The following is a 21,525-nucleotide window of genomic DNA, read 5'->3' on the forward strand; positions in this document are numbered from 1 at the left end:
ACCTCGACTGCCTCCGAAGACAGTGGAGCCGAGGAGGTAGAAGTTTTATCCATTTTCAATTGTTTCTGAGGAGGCTCTGATACACTATTCGGCACCGCAGAATGCCTCTTGGCCGACTTGACCTGCTCATTTCTGGATGAATGGGATTTTGATGAGGAAGAGCTTGCTAAGTCTTCCTCGAAGGAAGGCTTGAGGAGACCTTTCAGAATTAACTTATTCTTCTGCTCCTGGAGAACTCTGCAGCTAAAGGAATGGCAGAGTGAACAAGTTTCCTGCAAGTGAATGGCTTTGAGGCAAACACAATTACTGTGGCCATCTGTAACAGACATCATCCGGGAGCACTTTATGCATTTTTTTTATAACCCAAAAGTTTGTGATCTCTAGACTCTTTAGACATTTTTAATGGAGCTCTATAAACAAGGAGAAGGAAAACAAGGTCCTCTAATTTAAACGGGCCTTGACCTAAGACAGGTACACAAACACGAGGACTAGGTCCTCTAACTTAAATGGGCTTATCCTTAAGCACACACACACAGAAACGAGAGACTAAAGAGGACTAGGTCCTCTAACTTAAACGGGCCTAACCCGGTTAGAAATTGAAAGACAACAAAGGACTAGGTCCTCTAACTTAAACGGACCTAGCTGGTAAGCTAAGTCAGAGAAAAAACAGAAACTTAAGCAGCAGGTAAAGTACAAGACAAACACTGCACACAATCTTCTAATCTATAAAAATTGAGAAAACAAGGCCCTAATACAAACGCGGACCTACAGAGATATATAAACTGTATGAAAAACTAGCAAAAACACTGCACACAAAATAAATGTATGAAAAAGCGAGAAAAACAAGGCCCTAATACAAATGCGGACCTACGTAATATCAAATGTATCAGAAACTAGCACACGGGACACCACATGGAAAACAAGGGCCAACAAGTTCTCAAAAAACTAACTAATTAAATAGCAAAAACACTCCTAAATACTATCTATAAGATAACCAACTCTAATATTAAGGATAACTAGCTAACGAATTAGTAAAGTGAATAACAATGAAAAAAAGATTTGAACTTGGCCACGGTCAAGCAAGAAGCACTTCTGAACTCGTAAATGCAGCAAATGAGATCAGAGGATTGTACTAGTGCACTATGGGATACCGACCTAGCACCGAGCCAACTAAGAAACTTTGAGCTTTGTAATAAGCCGAGTCGGAGCCGAGGATCGGCTCCGAACCCATATATAAGAATGAAGGCAAGATAGGACTACAGAACATCCACAGTTAAAACACATTCAGTGTAAAACTCACACAATTTTGTCCATCTACAAGCAAAATTCTTACAGGACTTCAAAGGAGAAATTGTTAAAGTATAAACTTTTTTTCAAAACAAAATATTAGTGAGGGAAAAATAAGACACTAACATGAATGACTGAATACACACTAGCTAAGTTTTCAAAACACATGGAGATTACTTTTTTTATACATCTAGGATTCACTCACTCACTCACTCACTGGTCACAGTCTAAACTGTAGCAAAGTAATACATATTCAGTGTGACAAAGCAACAGAAATGTGGCAGACTGTCAGAAAGTACTACAATTAGTCTCTCCTAAATAACAGATACTGGACAAAAGTAACTACAGACTTGATCTATCCATTTCTATAAAAGGGAAAAATAGATCAACAAGTGCTTATAAAAGTCCACAGGTGGAAGCCCCTTTCTTATTAAGGAAGCTTGCTAGTTGCTTTTTGTAGCTAACCACAGGATACTGTAAATTCTGTGTTGAAAGGAGTTCACTTACTCCACAGATTTCCAGGAGGAGCCTTTTTGGTCTGTGAGTCTGCAGAATTACTTACCTCAACCAAAGAATAATCTGTGACACAAATTATCTGAAGGGTGTCATGCTTTGGTTCAAGAGTTGCAAGTCCAGAATAGAATGTAATTACAGAGAGGGCACTGTCAACACTATTGCATAGGTCAACAGCTTTGCTTGCAAAGGTACTGAATGCCACTCTTAATTTGTTATAACTGCCAGCAAATGGTAAGAAATACCCTTGTTCTCCCATCAAATAATGAAATGCACCCCCGCTGTGAAACCATCAGGTAGGTAACAACTAGTTTCAGGGGCAGTGGTTCATCTTTCCCTACGTGTTACAACTTTCGCACTACTTTTGTAAAAGGGACTTTCCAAATCTACTCTGCCAAATAACCTACAGAATTTGTCCTACATTTTGTTTTTAACACAGTTCATCTCTAGTGAGGTACAGTGAACATCCTGTTGCACCTCTCTTGATGGTTCAGTTTCAAAAGAATAAGGATTTGTTTATCTAGCTCTCTGGGTATGCCAACAGCAATCCATCAATAGTAGCAAAGTTCATTCCTAAATAAAAAAATGTTCATGCCCTTCACAACCAATCTAAAACGTAGACTTTAAGAAAGAAACAACTTAAGTGGAAAAACACTGCCAACCATCCCATACAAAGACAGCCACACAGAAGGCAAACACTCCTGTGTCATTATTCCTCTCTAGTCAATAGAGCATTACAGGATCAGCCTATGAGATTCTTCTTCTGAATTTAATGACATCTTTCACTTTGTTACACTAGTCTAATGATGCATCTGTTGGACCATAAATCACACTCCCTTAGTTTCTAGAATGATCCCTCACATCTTGCCTCAGGAAGGGTACAAGCATCACCTTACAAAAACGCATAGCTCATGTTCACAGAAATAACTACACTACTTCTCAGATTATGGCCAAAAAGAGGCAGAGAGAGTTTGATGCATGTTTGTGAATATTTTACAAACTCTTTTCTGGAAAAATGTTCATATCCTCTAGTCAGAAAAAGTACAGTTTTGTACCTACCATAAATGTAGATGTCCGAGAGGAATGCATCTGCAGTCCTTACAAATGGGTTGTCCTGTCGTCATGCAGCCCTTCGGTCGGCCGGATTCCAAAGTCTGGGTCTGGCTTCGGCTGGTGTCGCACTTCAACCGACGTCATTGCGGCAGTTATTCGGGTATAAAGGCATCAGCCAACGCCATTTTCCTCAGTGTTTCTTGCCCCAGATGCCAGGTGCCCTCTTGGTAGGCTAAATTTGGATAAATGCCAAAGTTTCCAAATAGTAGAGAGCAAACACACAAAGTAACATGTATGTACACATATACAAACAAATACACCATAATAGATCCCCCCCAAGCTAGCTGAAGATTGGTAAGTACCCTAGGAGTACCTCAGAGGGGAAGGAGGGTGGGTAATCCTGACTGCAGATGCATTCCTCTCGGACATCTACATTTATGGTAGGTACAAAACTGTACTATGTCCTTCAAGGATGCATCTGCAGTCCTTACAAATGGGTAGAATACCATAGCTAAACTAGGGGAGGAGGAAATGAGAATAGATTATGGTGTAGTCAGGATCCCTTGCAAAACAGCAGTGGCAAAGCCAGCACGGGATCTAGAGTATAGAGGTAAGTTATAATGCTTGGCAAATGTATGCACGGAGGTCCAAGTAGCAGCCTCTATAATGTCCTTGGTAGCCACTCCTCGTAAGAAAGCTGTGGTAGTGGCTGTGGCCCTTGTGGAGTGAGGCCTGATGTTCTCTGGAGTTTTCTTTCCATGGTAGGAGTAACAAAGTCTAATGCAATTTCCTATCCATTTGGAGATTGTCTGTTTAGAAATTGGTTTTCCTTCTTTTCCTGTTGCATAAGCTACCAGAAGCTGGTCAGTTTTTCTATTGTTTTTTGTTCTGTCCAGGTAGTAGCATAATTGCCTGTGTACATCCAAGGTATGTAAGAGCTTTTCTCCCCTGTTCTGTGGATTGGGGAAGAATGTAGGAAGGTGGATAGCCTGATTTAAAGAGACTCTGGATACCACCTTAGGCATAAATGTAGGATTTGTTCTCATGGACACTCTATCTTGATGGAAGATCAGGAAGGGTTGTACTGCCATTAATGCTTGTAGTTCAGAGACCCTTCTTGCTGAAGTTATTGCCAGCAGGAAGGCAGTCTTCCAGGATAAGTATTGCAAGTCTGCTGTAGCTGCTGGCTCGAAAGGAGGTAGAGTCAGTTTTTCTAGCACAAAGTTCAAGTCCCATGCTGGCAATGGAGGTTTCCTGGGAGGTTTTACATTTTTAATTCCCCTTAGAAACTGTCTGAGCAGAGGATGCGAGAAGACAGGAGGATCCAAGCTGTATTGTGCTGAAATAGCTGATGCATGTATCTTGATGGAGGAATAGGACAGGCCTGTGTGGTAGAGCTCCGCCAAGTACTCCAGGATGTTGGCTATGTTCACCAGTGTCACATCTTGCCCCTTTGCAGCACTCCAGATGAGATATCTTTTCCATTTTGCTGCATAATTCTTTCTTGTTGAAGGTCTATGAGCCTCCAGGATTATGTCCTTAACCCTTTGGGATAAAATTGGGTTAATTTCTGTTATATAATGTTCCAGGCAGTTAGCTGCAGAGTTTTTAGGTTTGGATGCAGAATGTTGTAGTTGTTCTGTGTCAGCGGTAATGGGATCAGGGGCAGTTTCCATTTTTGTTCCCGGGACATGCTCCTCAGCAGTGGGTACCAATGTTGTCTTGGCCAGTCTGGGGCTATCAGAATGACCCTCGGACGTTCCTCTTTGATCTTGAGAAGCACCTTGTGCATCAAAGGAAGTGGTGGGAATGCGTATGCTGTCAGGCTTTTCCAACTGAAGGATAGGGAATCCACCTTCCAAGCAAGTGGGTGGTAAGTCCTTGTGCAGAATTTCTTCAACTGGTGATTGTATGGGGATGCAAACAAGTCTATTTGTGGTAATCCCCATTCTCTTGTGATGGCTTTGAAGATGTCCGGATGCAGCATCCATTCGTGGGCATCTGTTGTAGTTCTGCTTAATATGTCTGCTAGAATGTTTTCCTTCCCTGGTACATAAATTGCCTGTAACTGAAGGTTGTAGCTCAGAGCCACATCCCATAGGTCTAGTGCCATCCGGCATAGGGGGTATGAGTGTGTGCCTCCCTGTTTGTTGATGTACCACATAACTGTGGTGTTGTCTGTCCTTATCAACAGTTGGCCTTCGTGGAGAAGAGGTCTGAATGCCTGGATTGCCAATTTTACTGCCATCATTTCTTTTAGATTTATGTGCAGATGCAGTTGGTCTCGAGTCCATAGGCCTTGAATGCACTTGTCCATCATGTGTGCCCCCCAACCGAGGTCTGAGGCATCTGTCGTGATTGTTTGTCTTGGTTGACTTTTGCAGAAGGGCAGACCTGTGTTTGATTGACAGGCCTGAGCCCACCATAAAAACTCTTGCTTCAGGCATGGGATCATTGGAATTTTGGTTTCCAGGCTGTGCTTGTGCTGAGACCACAAATTCTTTAGGTACCACTGTAGCTTTCTCATATGAAGCCTGGCATGAGGGACCAGAATTATGCGGGATGCCATGAAGCCTAGAGCTTGTAGCACTTTTCTTGCAGTTAGATGGCTCTGCTTTGTTAATGCCAAGAAATAGCGAGGAAGTTGCTCTTTCTTTTCTGCAGTTAGAAATGCCATTTGTTTTGATGTGTCCAGTTCTGCACCCAGAAAGGTTATTATTTGGGATGGAATCAGCCTCGACTTTTTTGTATTGACTGTGTATCCCAGGGCTTGTAGCAGGTAGATGACTCTTTGTAAGTCTTCTGTTAGTTTGTTTTTGATGTCCGCTTGTATCAGGCAGTCGTCCAGGTAGGGATAGATTTGAATTCCCTGAAGTCTGCAATGAGCGATTACTGATGCCAGGCATTTCGTGAACACTCTGGGCGCAGTAGATAAGCCAAAGGGCAATGCTGAGAATTGATAATGCTCTGATCCTGCAAGAAATCTGAGGTATCTTCTGCAAATTGGTCTTATGGGGACGTGCAGGTATGCCTCCTTGAGATCTAGAGTTACCAGCCAAGACTCCTTGCCCAGCATGGGAAGAAGCTGCTGTAGGGTCAGCATTTTGAATTTTGGAACAATGAGGAATGTATTTAGAGCGGACAGATCTAGAATAGGCCTCCATTTGTTTTCTTTTCTTGGTACCAGGAAGAGCCTGGAGTAAAATCCCTTCCCTTGCTCCATAAATGGTACCTTTTCCACAGCACGCATTCTTAATAATTGAGATATTTGTTTTAGAGCTTCTGCCCTTTGAGAAGGTGGTAGGTTTGGCATTCCTCTCTTTCCTGGTAGTGTATGGAAATGGAACATGTAACCTTTGTCTATAGTCTGCAAAATCCATTTTTCTCTTGTAATGCAGTGCCAGTTTCTTGAAAATAATGTTAGCTTTCCGCCTAAGGGTGCTTCTAGTTGTTCCCTGGTAGGCGGTGCCACCGCCAAGTCACTGTGATTGAGTTGTTGTAGTGGTGGTGGCTGTATCCGTGCCTCGTTGGTTGTTACCCTGCCACTGGCGACCCCTGTAGGCACCCCTGGATTGGTTTCTGCCTCTAGAGAGTCTATTCCTGCCTCTTTGTGCCTTAGAGGAGTCCGGAAAGGACCAATTCTTGGAGGGCCAATTCCTGCTAAACCTTGGAGGTTGAACTTGTAAGAAATCTTTTACTGTTTGCACAGATTTTGCTTTCTCTTCCATCTTTTCAGAACCTGCTGTGCGGGGCACCAAATACATTGACCTTGTCCATAGGTGCATCCAAAAGCTTAGATTTGACGTGGTCTGGTAATGCCTGCTCTTTCAACCATGCATGCCTCCTGATAACTGTGCCAGTCATGGCTGATCTAAAGGAAGCCTCCAGTGCATCACAGCCACATTTTAAAGAATGGTTACTAACCTGCTGTATGTTATGTAACATTTCTTGAACATACTTTTTATCTAAAGATTCTTCAGAGGACAGCTTTTTAGTCAACTGGTCAAGCATAAACTCTTGATATTGAATCATATGAAATTGGCAGTTCAAAGCTCTAGCTGACAAAGTAGCAGAGGTGTAAACTTTTTTACCCCATCTCTCTAAGGACCTAGATTCCCTTTCAGAGGGGAGGGGGTTTTTAGAAGAAGTAGCTGCTACAGCTTTAGGGTCCTGGGAGATAGTCTCTGGATCTGCAAAAGGGGCCTTATATAAGTGGTGATGAGTGTCCGGGACCCTGTAGTACCTATCTGGTTTAGCAGGAGCCGGAGGTAAAGTATCAGGAGCAGTGCAAGCATCATTAAATGCATCATCAACAACGGATAAAACTGGAGGAATAGCTAAAGGCCTATGCTGTGGTAAGTGTAGAAAGGTCCTAAGCCTTTTTCTAGAGTCTGAGAAATCTTGGCCCTGCCACTGAAATTGTTCCCTCATAGCATGCAAGGTTTCCCCAAAGGAAAATTCCTCAGGAGGAGAGGCTGAAGGGATGGACTCCTCAGCATCAGAGTCTTCGTAAGGAGAATAAGAAGCCTCAGGAGGGTCTGTATGTTCTGAATCATCAGAAGAATCATCTGTGGCTACTGGCTCAGGGGGCTCTGCTCTAGGCCTCTTTTCTGGAGGAGGGAGAGAGGCCCTGTCTGGATGAGGCTGGGATCCACGAATTAAAGTGATGAGATCCTGTGCAAAAGAAAGCATATGGGAGCTGGTGCTGGGCCTGTGAGAGGGGGGCTTGGCAGGCACAGGTTTGGAAGTTTTGGCTGCTTTAGCCCTGGCAAAGGCCTTAATAGACATAGCTGGAGGAGGCCTAGCAGCTCCACATGCAGGGGTAGAAATATCTAGTGGAATGGTGTCTGATAAATCCTGTGAAATCGCAACAGAAGGCTGGATTTCAGAAGCCGTTTCTACCAGGATAGAAGGGGCCTCGGTAGAAGGCAAGTTATCGGCTGAAGAAAGAACCGCTTGCTCGGTTTCGGCCGAAACCGAGACACTCATGGATTGCTTAACCGCGGTTTCAGCCGAAACCGCGGACCGTGAGTGTCGGCCCTTTTCTTTGCGCTTTTTAGTTATTTGCGTAGTCGGAGGATCCGACGGCATAATGTAGGCAAAATCGGAGCCGAAAATCTGTTCAGCAAAGTCCGAGCGACGTCTAAGCGTCCGTCGGTTAAAAGAAGCACAGGCTAGACAAGCTGCTACGTCGTGGTCTGGGCCTAAACAATGTATGCAATAGGAGTGGAAATCTTTATGAGGTATTTGTTTCCCACAAGATAAACAGTTATTAACTTTCTCTGACATCGGCTGAGGCAAGAAAGAGTCCCCAACGGGGTACTTAGCTTTATAGAAGTCTTCGAAGTAGTATTTGGTAGTAGTAATCTCTGGATCTGACCGACCGGCACTTGCGAACAGCTTCTGCTTCTGGCGCCACGCGGCAAGAAAGACTGAGGAAAATGGCGTCGGCTGATGCCTTTATACCCGAATAACTGCTGCAATGACGTCGGGTGAAGTGCGACACCAGCCGAAGCCAGACCCAGACTTTGGAATCCGGCCGACCGAAGGGCTGCCTGACGACAGGACAACCCATTTGTAAGGACTGCAGATGCATCCTTGAAGGACATCAGGCTTTGGGTATTATTCTCTTTGGAGGTTCTTTGAAGGTCCATTCTGACCTAGTTAAGATACATTTTTGTCTTACATTACCAACTTCATCAAAAATATAAATTTTCTAAATCAGCAAAATCTGGATGAAATGCAGAGTAGGTCCTCAGCCAACAGCAAATCATGTTCCATGCGGAAGCCACAGGGTTATTTCTGATCAGTTTGTGGTCCAATGTGAATATCTTCCACATGCAACATGCCGATACTTCAGTGCCCGCAATATCAATTGGATATAAAATGTTCAAAATTATGCAAAGTACTGCATCTTCCTATAGCTTTACCAGCCCACTCTAAAATTTCAGCTCCACGTTCTAATCCTTTCTTATCTACACATCTTATGGTTTGACCTCTTTTTGAGACTAAGGTTTCTACCTCACTGTGACATTTCAATTGGCATACTGGTCCTCAGTTTCATTTTGACCTTATGAAGCCAGGAATGATGCATTTTTGCACAGACACTGCCATGCCTTATAAGTACATAGTCCTGTTCGTACTACAACTCCATTGCGGTATAACATTATTTCTGCAGTTCTCAATGAATTCTATCTAAATATTCAGCCTTAGAAACTGCTCTCCTTAAGGCATATAATGCTGAAATATATTCCATCACTGCCATGATCCTTGTGGTTACTTCTAGAGCTGGTATCTTATCAATCAGAATGGATATGAGAGTTCTGACCATAAAAAAAGTTGATACTGATTACAGCCACAGACATTCTTCATTGTATTTTTTGACATCAGATTCAAGTTTGTTGTTTCTTGGTCACATCCACTACCAGCTTTTACTTTAATCTTATGTCTCGTAACTTTTGATTGCATCTTCCCTACATACACAATGATCCAAGGAATACATATGTTGCTGCAGTTGACAGACAAAAGCTCTCTGCCATCTAATTGCATTAATGAATTCTCCACTGTCAGTGAATGTGTTCTAAGGCAGACTATGCATTACTATCCAGCCACAATTAAATTCCTTTACAATTGCTGACAGTCTCTCTCCATTCATAATGCAACCCATGAAGGCAACAGGTGTCAGGTTCAAGTTAATATAAATCTGCTGCAGCTGTCTAATTGTACTCAGAAGCCAATAAATGGGACTGTTATACTTCAGGCAAACCTCAATTGTCTGCAATCAGTTTCAAGAAAAATGCACTTGGAGTCCTTGTTTCCTGAACCACAAAGTAATTTCTGAAGTCTCCCAAAAGACATACCCAAACTGAAGATGCAGCTTCTTTAAGACAACCTCTCTTCCATGGTCCTGTTTTATGAAACTATAAGGAACACAATCAGAATGACTCTCCTAGAGGCTTTTAGTTAGAATGTCAACAGCATAATGACCAGAGCTAGTGAAACTGAGTTACTGATTGATAATTTTTAGGGAGAAAATTACAGATGTGTGAATCCCTTCAATGACAGACCTAATGTAAAAGCAAGGAATTAGTGCTGGAAAGAAAGCATTCAGAAGAATTTGTACATCTGTGAAGATGAAGTAAAGTTACCATTTCAACTGTTTAGTACAATGTGAAATCTGTGTTACTACACTGTATGCCAAGTACAAAAACTTTACTAGGAATTTATTTGCAGTGCACCGAGTGCACTAATTGCCCTAAAGGTGATCAATCAGTCCACTGGTAGACAATGATTTATTATTAGTTTTACATCAGTTTTATTTTACTGTATGCTAAGCACTATACACTTTACAAAGACTCATCCTGTTTCATCTTACTTTTTTTTTTTTTATCTTTCACTTGAATATAGCTGTGTTCATTTACTGATTTATTGTCTGAGTGACGGATTGTGCTGCACTCTGGTTAACTTTTTAATAAAATCTGCTGCACACTACAAGAAACTAAGGTTAGATAGCCTAGATGCCTAAATAATGTTAAGTTGTTTAATGACTCCTTGCCATGGTTTAGTAATGGTAGAAAGACAAGCTAGCAAGCCCTTTTCACTTTCTGTGTTGTGTTTTGTGCTGTAAAACTTGTTTAAGTCAAAGATATGGATATAAAAGTTAGATATTCTTTAAAGATCAAGTGCAAAGTTTGTTTTTTACCATTTCGTTTTGTTGTAATTATGGCCTCATGTAAAGTGAGCTTTTTATTGTAAAAAATGTTGTTTTTCTTTATTTCAGTGGGCCTTTATTAAGTTTAATAAGCTGGTGTTTCTTTACTGTATGTTGAACAGCTGTCCAATTACTTCCCGGGTCCATGTTACCCAGCCCTGGCTTCTGATGGTGTATTAGAAGAGATTAAAAGTTTGTAGTGGGCTGGCATGTTTCAACCAACTAACCATCTGGGTTATTAATGTTCTGAGATGACTGAAATATGCATACAAAGCTAATGGACACCTTACCCCAGAGACCGATCTGAAAGCACGAAAATGTTAATATCCAGTATGGAATATTATCTTCCATTCATCACCAATGGCTCTGCTACTAATGTAGGACACCTACGCACAACTCTGACTATGACCAGCTCTATGTCAATGAATTACGGTTGCCCTCTTGCATACCAAGGCACACTGGACACTAACTGCTGATCTGATGGCTCATTGTTACACAAGGTTATTCTAAGGATTACTGTTCTATACATGTTACAAAAAAATAATTTCACGCAAATTACATAAAGTCAATCCTGCCTTACCCTCACTCCTATCTCTTGCCACAATTAGTGGAGGCAAACCAATATTTGGATCCTTTGGACTTGTCTGTTGAAATCTTTTTGCCCTTCTTTTCTAAAATGAATCTATGAGATACAAAAAGAAGCTTTCTATTACTTGGATGTTTATATTATGATGGACTTTGCAAACAGCTGACACAGGAGCCAGATACATAGAAAGGGTACCTTCTCCAATTCTTATTTGTATTTTTAAAGTGACCATCCTCTCTATTTAAAGTGGAATAGTGTTAAAAGACAGCTCATTACAGCGTGTATGAGGACCTCAAATATTTATGATTTTATTTCAAAGTTATTTTTGGAGAGAGGGTACCCAAATACATTTATTAAAATCCTATAAAAAAAGAAGTTATTCAGGGTTGGGTTAAGAAGTATATTCCCATCCTGGATATGACTAGGGCAGCACCCAACATGAATTTGAATTGTATTCCAATGATGAATAATTCAACATTAGTAACATATAATACTGAATTTCATAGGGCATTCTTTTTAGAATACAATTTTTATAACATATTAGTCAAAAATATTATTTTGAAATATTGGGAGAGATTTAGGGCTGCACCAAACTCCTTGGCTCCTTTTTCTTAACCACTGATTGTGGTTTATAAGAAAGGGAGAAATTTCAAGGAGTTGTATGAAAATTACCAAACCTCCATTACCAAAAAAATACCAAACATTATTATTAAGAGTAATAAAGGTAAGGTTGGTACCTGTAAGTGTGGTTCATGTGATCAGTGTTCCTATGGGGGTGAATAAATCTGATTAGTTTGTAGCACGTAGCAAACATCTGACCCTCAAAACATTACTCAACTGTAACAGTAAAGGGGTCGTTTATCTTGGTGTTTGTTACTTATACCCTGAATTCTATGTTGGAAAAACTGAGAGACCCCTAAAGACACTTGTGTATGTTATAAACAGGAGCCTCAATACAAATGCTCTGGCTAAACATAAAAAAAGTGTGTGCACACGGTATTTTTGTTTTTTGTACTGGAGGACGTAAGCATTGGACCCTGGGGGAAGGGGCTGGGAAACTGGTACTGAACATTGTGAGCTGTACTGGCAACTTTTATTGGGAGCAAACTTAAAATCAGGTTTAAATGACTGCACTTCTAATGGCGCTGTTTTAAAAATGAGGGCAGCTAGATTATAATACAATTTTATTATGGAAATTTTTTTTCTTTTTTTTTTTGTACAATTTTATTATGGAAACCTTTTTTGTCATTTATTGATATATGATTTAATACTGTACTATATCCTTTTAAATCTGCCATTTCTCTTTAAATTTTAAAAATGTTAATTATTTAATTGCTTAATTGGTACAATTACGAACTATAAAAAGCTGGTGGTTTGTATTTGGTTCTGATGAACTCTGAAAGTTTCTAAGACGAAAGAGCTTAATGTATTTAATAAATTAGATATTTCTTATATATACTTTGGAGCCATACAGTGTTATTTTTAAGAGTGCAGTGCACAACTTTTTTTGTGCTGTTATTTTGGTTACTGGTCAACTCGCACAAACTGCTCTTATTTGGTTCTTAGCCAAATCAAGGACAGGAAATTTATTTGCAGCAGAACTATGATAGGTTAACAATGATAAATTATTTAACTTCAAATTATTTAGACAACTTATAGCTGCAAATGCTTCAGACTTACAACTGATAACCGCATCCACCAATGCTAGCAGTCAATGCCTTCATTTTTCTGGTGTTTATAACCTTAACTACAGATGACATTAGACTATTTCTTCACTCTCTTGGATTTTATTAATTTAACAGTTTGCTACCATCAAAGCAGCTTATGCTAAAAGTTCCAGAGTCCCCTTGGAGTTTATTAATTTAACAGTTTGCTACCATCAAAGCAGCTTATGCTAAAAGTTCCACAGAGTCCCCCCCTTTCTCCACTGGCCCTACATCCCACACTTCTCACTAATGATGCACAGATTTCTTTCTTCCACCCATCCTAACTGCCTCTTTTATACTAATGGAGCTCTACTGAATCAGTAATTTGGTTACAGTGAAACATACATTTGGTGGGCAAGCAGGCAATGTTGCATTTTAAGTCAAACTATCTGCATACTGTAGATACACTTCATAGCTAAATGAATGGCACTCATTTTACCTTGTTAACTAACCTGAAAAACTACTGGTGATTTTAATGTTTACTTTTCAGGTTACACTATTAACCTTTCATTTGTTTTAAATCAATGAAAGGAATCAATCTTAAATCATCTCTTCAAACTTTACTTGTAAAACTGTATATGTTAAGGCTGTGAGCTGTAGTTCCTGTGGTAAAGGGTTTAAGTCCCCTCAGTCCTCATTTGCCTTCTATGTGACCTTGAGCATGTCACTTTGCCAGACACTGCTCCCGGGTCATCCGTGAAAACAAAAAAGAGTGTGCTCAGTGGGCCTACCTAGTTAAAAATGTGTGTTGTTACATCTGCTTGCCAGAGGCAATGGCAGTAAACATTATAAGTTGATTTAACAGCTTAAAAAACAAAAATACTGTTTCAAACATTGTCCCAAGTCAGGCGTAATGTGCTGTCAAATTCTCTACAGTGGCACTCTGCATACTTTTCATATTATTATATCATTGTACAGTGAACATAAAATGTTTACACACCCCTGTTGAAATGCCAGGTTTTTGTGATACAAAAAATAAGACCACAATAAATAATTTTAAAAATTTCCCACCTTTAATGTGACCTGTTAATTAACCTGTACAATTCAACCGAAAAACAAACAAATCTGTTAGGGGGAAAGAACAAGGTTGAACTTTTTGGCCACAATTCCAAAAGGTATGTTTGGAGCAAAAATACTTCACATCACCAAAAGTACATCATCCCCCAAGGTGAAGCATGGTGGTGTGGCAGTATCATGCTTTGGGGTTGCTTTTCTTCTGTTGGAACTGGGGCTTTAGTCACGGTAGCGGGAATTATGAACCATTCCAAATACCAGTACTTTTGGTCCAAAGCCTTCAGGTGTCTGCTAAAAAGCTGGAGATGAAGAGGAATTTCACCTTTCAATATGACAATGACTCGAAGCATACATCCAAATCAACAGAGGAATGGCTTCACCAGAAGAAAATTAAAGTTTTGGAATGATCCATCCAGAGCCCAGACCTAGATCCAATAAAATATCTGTGGGGTGACCTGAAGAGGGCTGTGGACAAGAGATGCCCTTATAGTCTGACAGATTTGGAGCACTTTTGCAAAGAACAGTGGGCAAATATTGCCAAGTCAAGATGTGCCATGCTGATAAGACTCCTACCCAAGAAGGACTGAATGCTGTAATTAAATCAAAAGGTGCTTCAACAAAGTAATAGCTTAAGGTTGTGCACATGTAAGCAACCAGCGTATTGTACATTTTTTATTTTTTTATATTTTTTTTTCCCTAAAAGATTTGTTTTTCAACTAAATTGCACAGGTTATAGGTCACATTAAAGGTGGGAAAAGTTTTGAAATAATTTATTGTGGTCTCATTTTTTTAGATCACAAAAACCTGGCATTTTAACAGGGGTGTGTAATTTTTTTTTTTATCCACTAATAGAAGGTTGCTCTAGTCTATATAACCTGGGAAAATATTAGACCAGAAAACCTTACAAAATATCTGTGTTGCCACAAAAAACAGAAGTATGGAATATTTGCTTGGCTGCTTTTAGTCACAAGCTTAAAACTAAATGCTTGCATTGCAGTGATATAGATAAACCATGCACAGTGGGAAAGAACACAGATTTGACTATAACATATTGTCACTTACTGGGTTGCTAGTTGAATCGTCGGCTACTTGCAATCCAAAATAATCTCTCTCCGTCAAATCCAGATGCTTAAACACTAAATCCAATAGAACCTGACCATGGTCATTTTTCTAAAACACGCACAAAAAAAAAAAAAAAAAAAAAAGAAAGTAAGTTAGAATTAAATAGCCTACAAAAATCCTCTTGCTTCCAGTGACATTTCCAAGTCACCTCTTTTTTAATTTGCATCTACAGGCAATATGGTTTAACAGATGCATAAATTCCATTAAAAAAAACTTCTTGCAAAATTATGTTCATACCACTTATCAATCAGTTTCTGTAACAAACTTAATTTTAGCCAGATTACATGAGTTCCCAGTTTCTATTAATATACAGCTTTCACACACATTTAAGTTAAGTATCAAATATGCAAAAATTCAGATGATCTTTGAAATGGCCTCCGACAATGCGCAACTTCCTGCTGTCTTCTTATAAGTTTTCATAAAAAACTCTTACTCTTGAACTCTACTCCAGTAATGCTGCATGTAACTTCAGGGTCCCCAGTTCTTACTCCCTGAAAAGAAGAGGGGTGACAGCTGGTGACAAGACTAAAAAATTAGCATTCAGTGGAAACACGAGTCACCAAGCATGCAACTTAAGAATAATTTAATCCAAACACAATCAAACTAACTTAGTACCTTTTGCACAAATTACTTCAACAAGCCTGCTTCTTCTTGATCCCTGGAGTTTTATTCCAAGAAAGAAAATATTAAAATCGGTATAAGATGAGCACTTTTGCCCAGATCAAATGGGCTTCCTCAGATCTGCAAAGTGCTTCTAAAGACCAAGTCTACTACACTCAATTTATACAGTTCTATTAAGGGAGTAATGCAAAATTAGGATACATCTTGGGGTGGCTGCGGTGGTGCAGTAGTTAGCATTGTCACCTCACAGCAAGAGGTTCTCTGGTTCGATTCTCACCTACGGTGTCTTCTGTGCAAAGTCTGCATGTCCTCCCTGTGGTCACGTGGGTTTCCTCCACGTGCTCCGGTTTCTTCCCACATTCCAAAGACATGCAGTAGGTGGACTGGACACACTAAACTGGCTGTAGGTGAGTGTGTGGGTGAGTGAGTAGCCCAAATGAACTATGGCAGCAAGGTTAGCCACCCGGTGGTGCAAACCTTGGCTCAAGATGACTGTCACTACAAAAGTGACATCCCGACCTCATGTGCAACTTAGGAAAATGGGTTGAGGATGGATGGATGGCCGGCTGATGACAGTGAGTGAGTAGGTTAAAGGAAAGTTGTAACTGGTATGGAATAAATATTTTAATTTGCATGAGATATGTGATTAGTCGAGAGAGGTTATTTAATCAGATCATTCTGCAGAGCTGTAGATAGTGCCTAACATATTCTAAGTGAAAAGCAAATGACTTTGGCTTTTACTGCAGAACGTTGACTGAGCTTTTACTGTAGAACGTTGACTGATCCTTTTGGATCAACACCACCTCACCTCTTTTTTTGTTTAAACTGCAGCAAGCCAATATTGGCTAGCAACACAAACCGCTGAAGAGACATTCTGTACCAGAATTATACCAGTACTTGAAACAGTTGCACATAATATGTACTACTTTGCATCTTTCCAATGCAGTTTAGTTCATTAGAACAGACCTACTTCTAATATAGGAGTCTCATAAAAGAAATATTTACAACTCAAATTTTGTCCTCAGTGTGTGTAAGACTGCAGTGACAGTCATGCAAGGAAGTACTACAATACAGTCTGTGGTGGTTTTAGGTTTCCTATACTGTTGGTGATGTGATGACATGGGGTAGTGCCATCTGTGTCAGGCAGAATAGCCCAGTACATTTGTAACATATGCCAACATAGCTAGTCGGAGTTTTGACAAGCATTTTATGTCATTTGAGTATCACACTGATTTGTATAGATGCTTGTGTTAAAAATGCATCAACGGTTGAACGTGCTGGACAGAAAACAGATATATATGCATGTATGTCAGACAGTATTACAACTTATTAAACCTGTAGGTTTTAAGAGAGAGTTCTGGAAGGGAGGAGGTTAATCTCAGTCCAGCTAATTTTGAAAAATACTTGAAAATTAAATAGGTTGGTTGAGGCCATAAATATTTTATCTTACAGGTCGAGACAAATGTCTGGGAAAACCAGGACTAGGAATCTTACTGTGTTGTCCTTCAGTGTGAATTAATAACTAGAAAAAACAAAAATATACAAAGAAAAAACTAGCACAAAAGACAGAAAGCCAAACAGGGCAGCTGAAATCCCCACTGAAGTAGCAGAAAGCTTATTCAAGCCAAAAAAATAAATCCAGAAGCAGCCCAAGGGCAAAACACAGCTTTATTAAGTCCACATAAAACAGATAAGCGCTTTCATCCCATAACACTAGAAAGTACAGTTGCGTACACTTACCATAAATGCAGATGTCCGCATGTACTCACTGTTGCAATCACCACACTTGGGTTATCTGCCTGCAGATAGCCCTCAGTCGGCCAGAATACCAGATACTTAGTATTTCTGCATCAGTTGCTGTCGCTTCAGGACTAATGTCAGGTTGTCAGGGATATAAAAACAAGCAGCAGACACCAATGTATCAGTTTTTCTTGCCACAAATCTCAGGAGCCCCCCCCAATAGGGAGGTAAGTTATGGTGGAAAAAACACCACCAGTAAAAAGTAAATACCAATAGCCCTGTAAGGGATATGCAATACAGACAGAGAAGGGGAGAGACAGAGAGAGACAAGGGGGCTGGAGGGTGGGAAACCAGGACTGCAACAATGAATACACTCGAACATCTACATTTATGGTAAGTATACACAACTGTACTATGTTCTTCGTGTTTCACTGTTGCAGTCATCACACTTGGGTTGATTTCCAAAGCTGAAGAAACGGGTGGAGGCAATCAAGAAGAGTTGGAGCTGGCTGGTATGCCTGAAGGACTGCGGTTGCAAAACCCATCCTGGATTTGGAAAAGATAGGCAGGTGGTAATGTTTGGTGAAGGTGTGAACAGAACTCCAGGTAGCAGCTTCCAGAATGTCCCTGGTAGGGACTCCCCTGAGTAATGCTGTAGAGGTTGAAGTTGCCCTAGTGGAATGCGTTTTGACCCCCAGAGGAGGTGGTTTCCCATGGTGTTTGTAACAGAAATTAATACAGTGCGCTATTCATTTGGAGATGGTTTGTTTTGATATGGCCTTGCCCTCTGTGCATGGTGCAAAGCTGACTAGTAACTGGTCAGATTTTCTTAAAGGCTTAGTCCTATCAAGGTAAAATCTGAGCTGTCTGTGTACGTCTAAAGAGTGCAGGATTCTTTCCCCTTTATTTTGAGGATTAGGGAAAAGGGTATGCAAATGGACAGATTGGTTAAGAGCCACACTGGACACCACCTTAGGCATAAAAGTTGGGTTAGTCCTGAGGGAGACCCTCTCAGCATGAAAAATAATGAAGGGTTCCACAGCCATAAGTGCTTGTAGCTCAGACACTCTTCTAGCTGAAGTGATGGCCAGAAGCAAGGCTGTTTTGCAAGAAAGGAATTTTAACTCTGCTGATGCTGCAGGCTCAAAGGGGGGTAAGCGTGAGCTTTTCCAGCACAAAGTTAAGGTCCCAAGCAGGGGTGGGGGCTCTCCTTGGAGGCCTTAAGTTGTTGGCCCCTCTCAGGAAAGGTTTGATGAGAGGGTGAGAGAAGAGAGGTGGCTCAGTGCTGTAATGAGCAGAGATGGCAGAGGCATGGATCTTAATGGAAGAGAAGGACAGGCCTCTGTGGAGTAGATCTGCTAGGTAATCCAGGATGAGAGGTAAGGAGGGCAGTGCTGTGTCTGCTCCTTTAGAGTAAATCCAGGAAAGTACAGTTGTGTATACTTACCATAAATGTAGATGTTCAAGTGCATTCACTGTTGCAGTCCTAACCAATGGGTTATCCGGCTCCCGGTAGCCCTCGATCGGCCAGAATACCAAAGGTAAGTATAAATGATGTCGGTTGTAAAGGACATCAGGGCGTCCGATACAAAAGGAGGCAGCCGACATCACTTCCTCAGTCTTTCTTGCCATAACAGTCATAAGCCCCCAGAAAACAAGGATTAAACTAAATTGCTTTACCTTAGGAAAAGGAAAAAAAAAAAAAGGGGAGGGAGGGAGGGGACTGCAACAGTGAATACACTTGAACATCACACATTTATGGTAAGTGTACACAAACTGTATGTTGTTCATCATGTTTCACTGTTGCAGTCCTAACCAATGGGTTGATTACCAAAGCCCAGAGAAAAGGGAGGAGGAGCAAACATAATCAAGGATTGGAGAAAATGCCCAGCAGAACAGCAGTGGCAAACCCTGCCCTGGCTTTTGAAAACAAAGCCAAATTGTAATGCTTTGTGAAAGTGTGAACAGAAGATCATGTGGCAGCTTCCAAAATGTTTTTAGTAGGGACACCCCATAAAAAGGCTGCAGAAGTGTAAGCTGCTCTAGTTGAGTGGGTCCTAACCCCTTGAGGAGGACCCTTGCCATGAAAGGAATAACAAAAAAATAATACAATGAGCAATACATTTAGAAACGGTTTGCATAGAAATAGCCTTGCCCTGGGCTCCAGGGGCAAAGCTGACCAATAGCTGAGCTGATTTCCGAAGGTCTTTAGTCCTGTCCAGGTAAAACCTGAGCTGTCTATGCACATCAAGAGAATGTAGGATCCTCTCACCTCTATTTCGAGGATTAAGAAAAAAGGTAGGAAGGTGTATGGACTGATTAAGAGTCAGGCTAGAAACCACCGGTTTGGATTTATCCTGTTCTATTTTTATAACCTATTGGATTTGTCCTTTGGGTTTAATAAATTATTTATTACACCTTCCTATCTTGCTGGCTTCGTTTTGTGGATTCATCTTTCTATTGCCGTGCAAGAGGTTTCAACGAGCATCTGTATATTGTTTCTGACTGATGCCCTTTTCAGATGCTGTTTACCACTGCGGGTCGGTGTTTTTTCTTTTTTCTTATTGCTGACTTTATGCTTGTGATAACATATCACATCGTTTATTTTTATATTTGAAGCATTTTGGCACTCAGTTTGTGTTTGGAACGTAACTACATGGATATTGGTTCATGCACAAGTGGTTACCAGCTCCCGGTGGGCTTCCAGTTGGTTTGCTTTTGCTTACGCCAACGTACTTGCTCCATTTCCGGTTTTTCATTTACCGGTGAAGCTTTTGGCGGTTTTTAGTTTCTGTGCTGTTAAGGAACTGGCGTTTTTCATCCACGCCTGTCGGTGTTATGTACTTTGCATTTTCAAGCATTGAACGGCGTTCTTTTGGTTTACGCTTATTTGTGGAAGATATTCTGCATTTTCAGAGCACCAGCTTATCTACGTTTCGTAGTTGTGGTCGCTGGACATATTTAGACTACTGCATTTGGGAATTCACCTGTTGGACTTTTTTGGACACTGGTTAGACATATTTTTGTTATTACAATTGGTTGTGTCAGACCTTTATAATTCTTTGATATATATCATTGTTCATAATATATTTTTTGTGTCATGCATTTGATATATTTCTATGTCATGTTTCATCCAGGTTTATGCTATGTATGCTTTTGATTTACAAGTTTTGGTATCTTTACATCAGACCTGTTCTTGATATTTTGTAGGTCTATAAAGCCATATTTAGGGAGTGTGTGCAGATTGTGTTCCACATCCTTTTGGGAGTTTTATATCTATGCATTTTGGGTATTGGACTAGTTTTGTAGTATTTGAATCATTCTCATATATTGTAAGAATTATTGCAGATTTGCTTCTACTGTTCACATCCAGAGCTTTATTGTTTATTTACAGGCATATTTTGGCTGTACTTTTCTTCTAAGACCCTTTCCTATTATATGTATGGTTATCTGTATATATTTATTTCAACAGCATCTTTGTGTTGACAGTTGCATTATTCATGGTTTCCAATTTGCAGATTTGGTATCTATAGACAGATTTTTTTAGTGACAACACACTTTTTGGTTGTGGCCATTTTTGTGTCTTGTTATTTATCATATATTTTTTATACCAGATCAATATCATTGTATATTAGGACGGGTACAAATACGCAGTTTAAATATTGAATAATAGCGGGACTGCTTATTGTATTTGTTATACCTGATCAAGATTTTGATGCTGAAGACATATACACAGTATATAGGTACATAATACACCTGATCTGTTTATTGTATATTGTCTTTTTTCAGCTTCTTTATCTAATTTTTTCTTTGGTATTGATCATTGGTATTGTATACCATTCTGCATATGGTTTATTGATAACCTATATACCTGTTCAGTGACAGTAATTCTTTTATAACTGCTGCATGTAGATTGCTGTTTTGCGTTTTGCTTGGTATATTAGTATAATATAGATTTTTGTACATTTAGGATTTGGTCTTATTAGTAAAAGTATGGCACTATCACCTCTTATTAAGGGGATTTCATCAGATCTTGATGATTTATCTGTATTTGGTCTAGGGGCTAGTTCTTCTGGACAAATTAATAATATGAAGGTTTTGGATGTGAACGCAGAATGTGATATGTTTTTTAATTTACTTAATAAAAATATGAGGATGGTTCATACTAATGT

At 40.1% G+C, this 21,525-nt stretch overlaps 1 protein-coding gene across 1 annotated transcript in view; it reads right to left on the minus strand.

Moving 5' to 3' along the window:
• Positions 1-21,525, minus strand: part of PTPN4 (protein tyrosine phosphatase non-receptor type 4) — a 3,248,454-nt gene that overhangs the window by 3,108,976 nt on the left and 117,953 nt on the right. Inside the window, exon 2 of the mRNA XM_044060734.1 lies at positions 14,933-15,040. Within this exon, the coding sequence (XP_043916669.1) occupies positions 14,933-15,040 (108 nt within the window). The remainder of the gene's footprint in view (positions 1-14,932; positions 15,041-21,525) is intronic.

The sequence above is a fragment of the Protopterus annectens genome, chromosome 2.part0 (genome assembly GCF_019279795.1).
Source record: "Protopterus annectens isolate FY-2018-M chromosome 2.part0, PAN1.0, whole genome shotgun sequence".
In the NCBI taxonomy this organism is placed as follows: domain Eukaryota; kingdom Metazoa; phylum Chordata; order Ceratodontiformes; family Protopteridae; genus Protopterus; species Protopterus annectens.